The 13,816-nt window shown below is 41.0% G+C and overlaps 1 protein-coding gene across 1 annotated transcript in view; it reads right to left on the bottom strand.

Annotated features, from left to right (window-relative positions):
- The window catches only part of DLGAP1 (DLG associated protein 1), a 394,837-nt gene that overhangs the window by 327,892 nt on the left and 53,129 nt on the right, over positions 1 to 13,816 (bottom strand). Inside the window, 1 exon segment of the mRNA XM_075532913.1 lies at positions 10,076 to 10,083. Coding sequence (XP_075389028.1) covers positions 10,076 to 10,083 — 8 coding nt within the window.

The following is a 13,816-nucleotide window of genomic DNA, read 5'->3' on the forward strand; positions in this document are numbered from 1 at the left end:
AGGCAATCAAACAAGATAATCAAAGAAGCTGAAGAAAACCTGAGAACAATTAGTGGTGCTATGATGGGAACCAATATTCTAAATATTGGGTTACTAGAGAAAGACACAAATTAAAAAAATCAACAGCCAAGATAGCAAGGGAATTTCTGGAAGAAAACTCCCCAAATTTAATCAAGGAAAATCACACACTCATCCAGAAGCAGAGAGGACACCAATTAGACTGAACCCCAAGAAGAACACACCAAGGCACATACTAGTCAAATAATCCAACTTTGAGGAAAGGGAGAAAGTCATAAAAGCAGTTAGAGAAGACCAATGCAGACACCTATGAGAGTAATTAGATAAGAATATGCTCAGACTTATCAGCAGAAACCATGAAGGAATAAGCTAAGAATTCCCTATCCTGCCAAATGCTCCATTGATATAGGTGGAGAAGTAAGGGTTTTCCCATGTCAGGAAAAATTGAGAGAATATATAAAACAAAAACAACCACCCCCCCAGGACAACAAAAATTACTTTCCAACTCACTTTGGTAAGAAGACCAACATCCACAGAGCACAAACTTGAGACCACTGCATAGTGTAACACTCACCAGAAGTCAGAGCTACTGAAAGTAATGCCAAAGAGGTCTTTGACCAAATGGTGAAAACATAACACACTGCTAAGGAGGGAGCGAGTAAAATGTCTATCACAAAAAATACAAGATGACAGCAAAGAATCCATAGATGGATGTGATAACTCTGAACACCAGTAGTCTGAATTCCCCCATGAAAAGACAAAGACTAGCAGACTGGATTAGGAAACAAAACCCAGCAGTCTGTTGTCTGCAAGAGGCACATCTCAAGCTCACAGACAAAAACAGGTTGAAGGTCAAAGGTTGGTGGAAGGTATATCAAGCTAATGGTAATCTGAAAAATCAGGAGTTGCAATTCTAATTTCTGACAAACTCAATTTCAAGATACAGGACATAACAAGAGATAAGTATGGGCATTATAGAATGCCTAAAGGATCAGTAGACCAAGAGCTAATGAGCATAATAAACATATACATGCCCAATGAGAAATCTGTGCAATACATCAATCGAATCCTTCAAAAGATTAAAAAAAAGAAATCAGGGAATCGATAGTCATAGTAGGAGACTTCAATACACAGCTCTCTGAGAAATAAATATCAGCAGGAAAGCTCAACAAAGCTACAGACCTAAATTTTGCTGTTGGACAACTCAACCTGACAGACATAATCAGAGCTCTCTGCCAAATGTAAAAAGATTCAGATTCTTTTCAAGTTCACATTGCATGTATTTGAAAATAGACCTCATGCTGGAACACAAGTCAAAGTTTGCCAAATTCAAATATATAGAGGTCATTCATATTTCCTTCTCTTACTACTATGCCATAAAGCTGGAAACCAACAAAAGAAAGATTTAAAAGCAAACAAACAAGAAAACAAAGGCAAATACTTGGAGGATGAATAACTTACTTCTTCAAAATAGTTGGTATTGGCGCAAATTATATATGAAATTAGGAAGTTGCTAGAATCCAATGAGAATTAGAATACAATATACCAAAACCTATGGGATACAGCAAAGGCACTTATCAGAGGATGCTTGAGAGTGATAAATGGGCATATAAACAAGGAACTGAGATTATGGTGGATACCCTATTACAAAACCTTCAGCTGTTGGGACAGAGTCAACAGAATAATCCTTCTAACAGCAAGAAGAAAAAATATATAAAACTCAGGGTAGAGATAAATGAGTGGGAAAACAAAACAGAAAAATGGATAAATCAATTCAGTAAAAAGCTGGTTCTTCTAAAGGATTACCAGAACAACAAACCTTCTAACAAAAGATGGAAAGGAGCAGATAATATCCAGGTTAAAGGGGAAATTACAATGGACCCTACTGAAATTAAAAGACTAATTACACAGTACTACAAAGCATTGCACTCCAAGGAATACAACAACTTGGAAGACATGGACAAATACCTGGAAAAACAAACCCTCCCCATATTATATCATGTAGATGCCAAGAACTTGAACAGATCCAAAAGAAGAAATAGATAAGGTTATCAAGGAACTAGCAACCAAAAAACAAAAAAACCCTGGCCCAGATGGCATCACAGGAGAATTCTACCAAGCATTAAAGGAAGAGCTGACACAAATTCTACACAAGCTCTTCGAGAACATAGAAAAAGATGGTAAGCTCCCAAACACATTCTATGAAGCTAGTATAACACTGATTCCAAAACCAGGCAAGGATCTGACAAGAACAGAGAACTACAAGTGAATATCTCTAATGAATATAGATGCAAAAATCCTTTACAAAATCTTGGCCAATAGAATACAAAAGTATATAAAAAGAATAATTCATCATGACCAAGTGGGATTCATATCATGAAGAAACAGAATAAGAACCACACGAGAATATCAATGGACACAGAAAAAGCATTTGTCAATATTTAACACCCACTCCTAATTAAGAGATTCAAGGAAATAGGACCGGAAGCAAATTACCTCCTTTAATATAATTATAGCCAAATATGAAAACCCAACAGCCAGTGTTACAATCAATGGAGAAAAGACTAAAACATTCCCACTGAAAAAAGGCTGTATTCAATATTGTCCTGGAGTTCCTAGCTAATAATATAAGGCAAGGGAAGGATGTCAATGGTATACATCTGGGGAAAGAAGAAGTGAAATTATTGTTATTTGAAGATGATATGATTTTATATAGTGAGAACCCAAAGGCTCCACAATAGGAGTGCTGGAAGCAATAGATAAATATGGTAGAGTGGCAGGATACAAGATCAATAAGCAGAAGTCAATTGGATTGCTATGAACAACTGATGAGATGACAGAAAAAGAAATAAAGGCAGTACACTTCATGATAGCCAAGCATAAATTGAAATATCTAGGGATATATCTAACAACGCCACCCCCCCCCCCAAAATAAAAAAGATCTGTATGAGGAAAACTACAGAACATTATTGGAAGAGAACAAAAGTTACCTTCAAAATTGGAAAAATACCCAATGCTCATAGATTGGTAGACTCAATATTGTAAAGATGTCAATCCTACCTAAGGCACTATATAGGTTCAACGCAATCACAACACAAATACCAGCATCATTTTTCAAATAAGTGGATAAAATGATGACCAACTTCATATGGAAAGGGAAGAAGCCCAGAATTGTCAAAGAAGTCCTTAAGAAGAAGAATCAAGTGGACGGGCTTGCATTATCTGACTTTAAAACTTACTTTACAGCCACAGTTGTCCAAACAGCATGGTACTGGTATAATGATAGATACTCTACCAAATTCTGTTTTCATCTTCTGGATAAAAACAGAAGATTCACAAAAGAGGAAATGCAAATGGCCAAAAACATATGAGAAAATGTTTCTGATCATTAGCCATCCTGGAAATTCAAATGAAAAGAACCATGAGATGCCACTTAACACCACGATACCCAATTCAAATAAACAGAAAGCAACAAACTTTCCAGTGGGTGTGGAGAGATAGGAACTCTCGTTCTCTGCTGGTCGTCTTCTGGATACATACAGCCACTATGGAAAGTAATTTGGCGATATTTAAAACAGATGTAAATCGAGTTACCTTGTGACCCAGCAATTTCACTACTGGGTATACACCCAGAAGAAATAAGAAACAGGCCACGGCCAGACATCTGTGCTCAAATGTTCACAAGGCTCAGTTCACAATCGCAAAGATTTGGGAACAGCCTAAATTTCCATCAAGAGGCCAATGGATTAAAAAACGCTGGTATATAAACATGACGGAGTACTTTGCATCCCTCAAAACAGTGATGAAAAGATGAAGCACCTTGTCTCGTGGAAAGAGTTGGAGGATATAATGCTGAGTGAAGGTAGCCAAGCCCAAAAGGACAAGTACAACATGCGACCATTGAGGTAAGCAAACAGCAGAATGGGCATAGCGGAAAATGTACATATTGCACAGTATCCCAGGTAGAGGACCAGATATTTTGGCAAGAGCCAGGCCAAACCCTGTGATGCATAAATCATAAAAAAAGATGCAGATAGCACCTGTGTTTTTATGGCCCCCAGAGGGGGTGGGGGTAGAAAAAAGACAGCAATGGGGGATCAGGGCACTAATCCACCAAAGGGGTGGGGATTGTTTATGTCTCCACAGGAAAGGGAGAGAGAGAGAGAGAGAGTAGACATTTGGGTGCACTGAACCTCGAGGGCATTGTTCCTGTTCACAGCAGCTCTTTCACAGAGATGACTGCAAGGCTGGCTTCAGCTAGAGACATGATGTCCCCTCCTTAGATGACAGCACTACACAGGACAGCACTGAAGACACAGTTTGGGGAGTGTGGCCGGTCTGACCCTCCCACATGGTGGCAAAGCTATGAAGTCCCTGAGGAATCCCAGTTGCAGACCTCTGACTCGGGCACAGTGCTAGGCACCTCATCTGAACTGGTTGGGAGATATTCACAAGGGGGCCACATTGAAAGTCTGAAGGTGTAGCAGGGTGAGGGTGGAGCACTAGACTGCTCCATCCTTGGCTTGCAGGAAGAGTAATGGGGTCCTGAAGTAAATGCATTCACCTACAGGTGACTGATCTTTGACAAGAGGACCAAAACCATTATTGGGGAAAGAGATAGTCTCTTCAATAAACAGTGCTGGCAAACTTGGATCTCCATCTGCAGAAGAATGAGACAGTACTCCCACCTCACGCCATGGGCAAAAAAGAACTCAAAGGCCTAACTGTAATTCCCAGAGCTAGAAAGGTCACCAATAGGAAAATAGGGCCAAACCCAAGCGTCCTATTACAGGGCATACAAATACTACAAAAGATAATGAAGAAAAACAGATGTCTGGGACCTTCTGAAAAAACCCCAAATAATCCAATTAAAAAGTGGAAAAAATACATGAAGAGATAGTTCACCCAAAAATGATGTTCAAAGTGAATGAGCATAATTGGAATTTTGCCTTGTGTCTAACCTTCAGGGCTTTCTTAAATGGTGTTAACCTGCAACAGTGAACATCCTATATATTTTAGTCTAAAAAGCTTTCCTATATATTCATATTTTCCTTTTATCAACAGTAGTTCCAAATCTATACCATTAGCTAGATAAATGATACAATTGCTAGAATTACCAAATGTTTCATGGAGGTCACATAAATTAATTTTCAGCATGTTTATAATCCTGCCCCTAAAGTGTAAGAAGGAGATATATAGATATATACTATAGATATAGGAATGGGCTTTGAGCTCACTCTTCATTGTAGACCTTAATTTCAGAACAGTTCTTCCTATGACGTGCCCCAGCTCGATTCTTGTCCTCATGAGAGATTGCTGAAGATATAGGTGCTATAGCAAAGTGTGTTGAAGACATCAGATAGTGCTTGACTATCAGAAAGGATAGCATCTAGGGTCTTAAGGCTGTCTTAAAACAAGCAGGCAGCTAAGTGAGGTGTGATCCAAGTCCACACAGCAGGACCACACCACCTATGTGATCCAAGGATTATAAACAATAAAATCCAAGATTGGAGGGAGAGGAATTGTATGAGAGGTTATCTTCTGAGGACCCAGCAGATAAGGAAGACAATGCAGAAGGCAAAGGAAGACAGTGAAAATCCAAATTTCTTTGCAACCTCACCACATGGATTAAGCCTCCATTGAACTCTCTCAGACCCTTGATGAGGGATGTGGACAGTGTTGCCCACAGACAGACTGCATTGGAAAGTGGATTACTGCAGCTATAAAAACCAGCAATTCACTGCCATAGGGTCCATGCTGATTCATGAAAAGCCTATAGAGTAGGGTAGACTTGCTCCCGTGGGTTTCCAAGACTGACCTCTTTTTAAAAAATCATTTTACTGGGGCTCTTATAGCTCTTATCACAATCCCTCCAGCCATCCATCCATTGTGTCAAGCACATTTGTACATCTGTTGCCATCATCATTCTCAAAACATTTTCTTTCTACTTGAGCCCTTGCTATCAGCTCCTCATTTTCCTCCTCCCTCCCCATCCCACCTACCTTACAAGCCCTTGATAATTTATAAATTATTATTATTTTGTCATGTCTTACACTGCAAGGCTGAGCTTTATATGGGGGTAGGAAGATCCCTCTTTCTCGCATGGAGTGGCTGGCAGTTTCGAATTAACGATCTTGCAGTTAGCGCCCACTGTGTAGCCCACTACCCCACCCAGGGTTCACTGTGGATACAGTTAGGTTAAAATTGAACATGTTATCATAAATTGGTTTTCCCTTTCGCCCATTTTTAGTTTGTTGTAGTTGCAAATTTTTTCTACTTTGGATTGAGGCATTGCTGTGTTTTATTTTGTTGCCATTGTTGGAGTTTCTTTATATGAAATTCTGGACTGTATGAAATCTATATGAAACCTATCTGAAATCCATAGAGACAGTAACTAGATAAATAGTTCCTTAGAGTTATGACAGAGGAGGTTGAGAGTAATGTGGAGGTAATGCTATTGGTACAGAATGAGTAAATATTCTAATATTGATTTTGGTGATGACTGCATAACTCTTTTTAATATATTTAAATCATTGAATTGTATGGTACATAAATGATATGCCAAGAACAATGTTAACAATAAAATAAAGTTGATTTAACCCATGTTATGATGTGGCAGAACCATAATGAATATGCAGCATTTCTAGAGCTTTGGAACTTGAGGTGCAATATGGTAGGAGGTGGGAAGATCTGTGTTTTGGGGACTAACCCTTAGACACCTATGTCTAAGGGACAGGAATTTGGGATAGAAGCTTCTGGAACAGTGGAGGGGAAACCACAAGGGTAGAAAGAGGTGATCTTAGTGCCTTTTTATATGCACGGGTCTGGATTGGGATCTGAGTGCTCCCCCCCCACCCCCACCCCCACCCCAAAGAGTCAGTGTCCAAGTCATAAGTGTAAAGGCCAGTTCCCTATGCAGGTGGTCCTGGTGAGGGGTCCCGAATCCATCATGGACTGGAAGAAGAATGAACACATCTGTCTAGGACCAAGTACACTCAGAGTGTTCCTTAGAGGGTGAGAAGGGCTAACCACTGCAGAAAGCCATCAGGCTTGTAGCAGTGAAGCATCAAAAGTCACAGGGACTGTCAAAAGAACAATCAAATCTGACTTGGAAGAAGGACCCCAGAATACTTCTTAGAAGTGATGACATCAGGAATTCATCTCACAAACTTTGATATGTTGTCAGGAGAGACCAGTCCCTGGAAAAGGACATCCTGGGCAGCGAGAAAGAGGAAGACCCTCATTGAGAAGGATTGCCACAGTGGCTTCAACAATGGTTGGAACTGACTCAATGGCACTAAAACAGGAACCTGCTTCTTAGGAGGACCACTAAGCCGCTCAATGCAGAATGAAGCTTTACCGCGCTCTTTCGACCCCCGCATCTAGAAAAGAATGCCTGCCACTACACAAAATAATGTTACATACATTACTTTAACCAATTTTTAAAGAAGGGCAAGGGAATCTCTGCGGAATTTTGTTTTCTGTTATTAAAAGACTAGGAAAATCTATAGTTACCTGAGACATTGCACCATATGAAAGAAATAAGAATTTCATAGACGAATATTTTATTTAAGCCCTCCTGCCTTCCATGAGATTAAGAATTTCATAATGTTCTGCTTGAATAAAACAACTACTGGCTATCCTAAACAAAGAAGTATTTATTCTTTGCACAGTACTGCAGATATCATTAATGTAAATGGTTCCTACATTCTTTTAAACACATTTGTTTACAAATCCATCTCACATATTAATCTATAAGGTCCTTAGTGGGATGCAGGATGCCATTTGGCTGGCAAGGAATATGTTTTATTTATTCCTACATTCCAAGTTCCAAACAGAGTGCAACATAAAATTTCAAAAACAAAATAAGAAACCAATCGGCGCTCATGAATGTTTTATTGAATTATCCAGGGTCCTTACTAAGAGGCTTGGTGATGCCAGCAGTTTGTGATGGATTGTTAGTCAGAAGACTGGCTATTCTCACCCACCCAGCAGCACCGCTGAAGAACAGCCTGGTGATCTGCCTTTACCAAGGTTAGAGCCCAGGAAGCCCCACGGAGCAATCGTACTCTGTAAGATATGACTTGTCAGGGTCTGAATGGATGGTGGCTGAGGACAACAGAGTAATAATTAGTCTATAACTTAATTAGTTTATTATTAGAAACTTATGGCCCCGGATATTCCTTCGCTCAAGACAGGAAAAGCAGCAGGGCAGTGAAAAAGTGGAAGATCTACAAGCTAGATCGACACAGTGGCTGCAACAAGGGGCTCAAACATAAGCACACTTGTGAGGATGACACATCCCCAGGCGGAGCTGGGCGCTGTTGTACCTAGAGCTGTTATCAGTTGGGATTGATTCAACTCACAACCAAACGCTGGCAGGAGAGGGAGGGCTGATGGATGCCTGTTGGACTGTTATCTGAAAAGCTGGGTTCAAAGCCACCAGCCGCCCTGGGAGAAAAAGATGATGCCGTCACCTTTCATAAACATTTGCAGTCACAGGGTCACCGTGAGTCCGGAACAACAGGAGAGCAGTGGTTTTAAATAACAGGAAAGAAAGCTGAGGTCAGGTGTAGGCCAGTAAGAGGGACCCATCCAAAGAGATTTTCTGCCAGTACTCCAGCTGGACCAATCAGGGCTGGGTAGTGCATGGAGGGCCTCATGAGGGTGTGCCTGTATGTAAGGATGGGGTCATGTGCGGTGTAGTGTGACAGTGGAGGGAGGATGGCATCAAGGCATCCAGGCGTATGTTCAGGACACCACAATCACATCACATAACAGGGCAAACTGGACCTTTACCAGGCCCAAAGAGGTCCAATCACAGATCATGCAGGAGCAGTCAAATAGAATCAGAACACAAGCACCCCACCCCGTGTTTTCGAAAGCATTCTTTTGGGATCACAGAGTCTTAGACACATTCTGTGAGAAAGGGCTTGGGACGGAAGACGCTTGGGGAATGCTCGTTATTGTTGTTGTTAGGTGCTTTTGAGGCAATTCTGACTTGGAGTGGCCTTATGGACACCAGAAGACATCGCCCAGTCCTGGATCACCCTCACAATTGTTGCTGTTTGATCCCCTGGTTGCAGCCACTGTGCCAATCCACCTCCTTTTCCAGGGACATGGAAAAGCACATGTGGTGAAGTCTTGTCAGCCTCACGTCTAAGGACGATTCTAACTGTGCTTCTGGCTTAGATTTGTCTGTTCTCCTGGGAGTCCATGGCACTTTCAAAAGTCTTCCCTAAGACCATCATTCGAGTTCTTAAGTCTTCCTTATTAGTTGTCCAAGTCTCAGATCAGCGGTTCTCAACTTGTGGGTTGCGACCCCTTTGGGGGGGGGGGTTGAATGATCCTTTCACAGAGGTCTCCTGATTCATAACAGTAGCAAAATGACAGTGATGAAGTAGCAACGGAAATCATTTTATGGTTGGGGGGGGGTCACCACAACATGAGCAACTGTATGAAAGGGTCGCGGCATTAGGAAGGTTGAGAATCACTGTCTTAGAGGGTTTCTTTAAGAGGAAAACACCTTCTTAGAGATTTCCAATACATTTTAATGTCTTACAGATTCCAGCGGGTTGTCCACAAATAAGCCTGAGTGTATTACTTAATTTCTCAAATTCAGGTCCATGAACCAAATCTATTCATGTTCTTCTCATGGACATCTATTTACATTACATTTTGGTAAATATCAGTTCCCTCATTTACAAGTTAAAAACTGATACCTCAAATGCCAATTCTGATGCTTGTAGCGGTTAACAAAGCGGAGATGTTCTACTCCCACAGAGTGAGTCTTGGAAACCCCTAGGGCAGTGCCACCCTGTTCAGTGAAGTCTCCATGTGTCGGAATGGACTCAAGGGCAGGGAGCCGAGTTTGGCTAACAAATGGCAGAATCAGACCAGAATTTGGATCTCTTCACTTTTGAACCGGTTCATTTTATCTATTCATCTAATTCAACAAGATTTAAAAAAAAGAATTTTATGAATACTTTTAAACAACTGGTAGAAATTTCAGTTTCTCTATATGGATATGTGGAGACCCCGAATGATGCCAATTAACAGCTTGCTCTGCAGCCCATTTAGAAATGCCTCAGAAAAAATACTGGCAAAGTGTGGTGAAGAAGGCTGATGGTGGCCGGCTATTGAGAGATATAGCATCTGGGGACTTAAAGGCTTGAAGGTAAACAAGCAGCCATCTAGCCCAGAAGCAACAAAGCCCACATGGAAGCAGCACACCAACATGTGTGATCATGAAGGGACGAGGGGACCAGGTTTCAAACAACAAAGGCGGGGGGAAAATCATATCACCGTGAATGAGGGGAGTGCATGAAGGAGACCCAATGCCCATCTGTAGACAGCTGGACATCCCTTGCAGGGGGGTAGTGGGGAGGAGATGAGTCACTCAGGGTTCAGTGTAGCAACAACGAAACTCAAAACCTTCCTCTAGTGCTTGAACGCTTCCTCCCCTCAATTCTCATGATCCCAATTCTGCCTTGGGGACCTGGTTAGACCAGAGGATGCACAGCGGTGCAGTAAGGATCTGGAAACAGGGAATCTAGGACGGATGAACCCCTTAGGACCAGCGGTGAGAGTGGCGACACCTGGAGGGAAGGGGGTATAGAAAGGGAGAACCGATCTAGGGGATCTACATGTAACCTCCTCTCTGGGTGATGGGAAACGGGAAGGAAGGTGAGGGGAGAGACCGGACAGTGTAAGATAAGATAAAATAATAATTTATAAACTATTAAGGGTTCATGGGGTAGGGGGGAGAAAAGAGGGAGGGGTAGGGGAAAAAGGAAAATGAGAGGATTCCAGGAACCCAAGTGGAAGGCAAATTTTGAGAATGATGAGGGCAACGAATGTATAAAGGTGCTTTACTCAATTGATGTATGTATGGATTGTGATAAGAGTTGTGCAAGCCCCAATAAAATGATTTATTAAAAAAAATACTGGCAATCTACTTCCCAAAAAACCAGTCATTGAAAATTGCATGGAGGAATTCCATAGTGACACACATGGACTCAGCACGAGTAAGTCAACTTGATGGCAAATGTGTTTTTTGTTGCTGTTTAATATAGGTAGGTAGAGGACAAAAGTGGAAGAGGGGCTACTATGTACAGAAAAGAGGCAAAAAAGGGGCTAGCCTTTAAATTTGTATCACGGATTTTTTTCACTTGCTCCACTCAATAACAATACAATATAAAAAAACTAAAACGAATCTATTGCCACTGAGTTAATTCTGACTCATCAAATCTATGCAGGGTTTCTGAGACTTATGGGAGCAAACAGTCTCATCTTCCTTTCATGGAGAGCTCGTGAGCTGGAACCACTAATCTTTCAGTTAGCAGCCCAATGCTGAGAGGGTCACTAGTGTTTCTTGGCAGAATATTTTAAAGATAAATATTGGGGTTGATGGCCAATAAGAACAGTAATGTGTCATACATGTTATATTATATTTTTTATCCATTCAATTTTTTAAATTGTGGCAAAATATATACAAGACGACATTCTCTAATTCCACGGCTCCTTCTACATGTATCATCCAGTGCCATTGATTACACTCTTCATGCCATACAACCATTATTGATATCCTTTTCCAAATTATTCCACCATATAAATATAAACTCAATGTCCCTAAACCATCTTATATTTTAACCAACCACTTAGACCCTGCAAATTGTTTGACTGTGAAGATGCATGTAACCAGGGAGGAATATAATATTGAAGACAGCAAATGACGTACAACCTCTTCCCTGGGGCAGGACAACAGAGAAGTGGGCGAGGGGAGATGTTGGACAGTGTAAGTTATGACAAAATAATAATAATTTATGCATTATGAAGGGGTCATGAGGGAGGGGGAGTGGGGAGGGAGGGGAAAATGAGGAGCTGATATTAAGGGGTCAAGTAGAAAGCAAATGTTTCGAGAATGATGATGGCAACAAATGTACAAATGTGTTTGACACAATGGATGGATGGATGGATTGTGATTAGAACTGTAAGAGCCTCAAATAAAATGATTAAAAAAAGTAATCAGAAGACTTGTTAATGATGTGTATTCTCCATCACTCTCCGTCTTCAGATATTGGCTGGAATCCAGTCTTTCGTATTGTGCCTCTCTCACCCACAAAGCGCAGTGGCACACATCCTGCTCAAAGATGATGTCTTCCCAGTCCAGGGGTTGTGACCCACTTCAGATAACAACAATGCAGATAGATTTCATCTGAAAAGGGCTTTTCCTTGTGATTTTCTCCTGATATTTGGCAACGAGTCAAACTGACCTAATTTGACTGGCTTGCTTATGTCCCTCCTGGCAGTATTCAGCTTCCTCCCCAGAACAAGGCCACTTTCTGCACACACCTAGATGAGGCGGCACCTGGACTCCCACTCAAACGTTGAATTGTGCAAAATAAACCTTTCTGAATTAACAGAAAAGTGTTAAATTAAACTCCATTTAAAATATCCCACTCCACTCACCAAAGCAGAATTGTTTTCTTTTCCTTTGATACAGATTTGGGCAATTCAAAACAAAACAAATCCAAAAACCTGTTTTGTGTTGGAATGTCCACAGGAAACTTTTGAGAGAAGAAATATTTCTTATAGCAAAGAAAAAACAATGGCTTTTAAATTTCTACCCAAACAAGTCAGAAGTTCCTGAAATCCCTGGACGGTTTCTCAAACAGAGTATACCCCGGAGAAAACCAGAGGCACCTCATCCCGGGACCTGTCCTATCCAGCCACGGGGCGGAGTAGACAAGACGCTCCCTCTTGTGCAATCACTGCCTGGTAACTTGCATTTCTTCTTCTCTTCCATCCAAGGATACTCCTAGATGTAAAACTGGACTCCATTTGATCTTAACAAGTCTATGAGATAAGAGACTCTCAAAGGGATGGCTTTCTGAACGAGAATCACGGCACTAACACTTACTTTCTGTCTGGGAAACACACCTCACTGCCACTGAGTCCATTACAAGTCATCAGGGATCTGTAGGACAGAGGAGCTCTGCCTGTGTGCACTCCCAAGGCTATATCTCTGCCCAGGAACAGAAAGCCTTATCTGTCTTCCGCTGAGTGGAACTGCTGACCTTGAAGTTTGAAGGCCCAACTTACAACCTCCCACACTACCAGAGCTTCCTAGCAATATTCAATTCAGATAAAATGTTAATATCTTTATTAAGGTACTTTATAATATAGATTTATAAATGTCAGAAAAACTTTAAAAATCAAAAAATATTACATTACTCTATTAAGTTACTAGTTAAAATTTTACAAATCATTTCTAAAGAAATTCACATGATGCTATGCAAGAAGTCATATGTTCTGTGGCAGTTTGTATCACTTATTTTCTTTCTTTTTTTAAAAGTCATTTTATTGCGGGCTTATACAACTCTTAGCACAATCCATCCATTGTGTCAAGCACATTTGTACATTTGTTGCTATCATCATTATCTAAACATTTTCTTTCTACTTGAGACCTTGGTATCAGCTCCTCATTTTTTCTCCTTCATCCCAGCTCCCCCCTCCCTCATGAACCCTTGATAATTTATAAATTATTATTTTGTCATGTCTTATACTGTCTGATGTCTCCCTTTTCTGTTGTTCATTCCCCAGGGAGGAGGTTATATGTAGATCCTTGGAACTGGTTACTCCTTTCTACCCCACCTTCCCTCCACTGGTCCTGAAGGGATCATCTGTCCTGGATTCCCTGTGTTTCCAGGTCCCATCTGTACCAGTGTACAACCTCTGGTCTGGCCATATTTGTAAGGTAGAATTGGGTTATGATAGCGGGGGGAGGAAGCATTAA

The sequence above is a fragment of the Tenrec ecaudatus genome, chromosome 15, assembly GCF_050624435.1.
Source record: "Tenrec ecaudatus isolate mTenEca1 chromosome 15, mTenEca1.hap1, whole genome shotgun sequence".
NCBI classification, from domain to species: domain Eukaryota; kingdom Metazoa; phylum Chordata; class Mammalia; order Afrosoricida; family Tenrecidae; genus Tenrec; species Tenrec ecaudatus.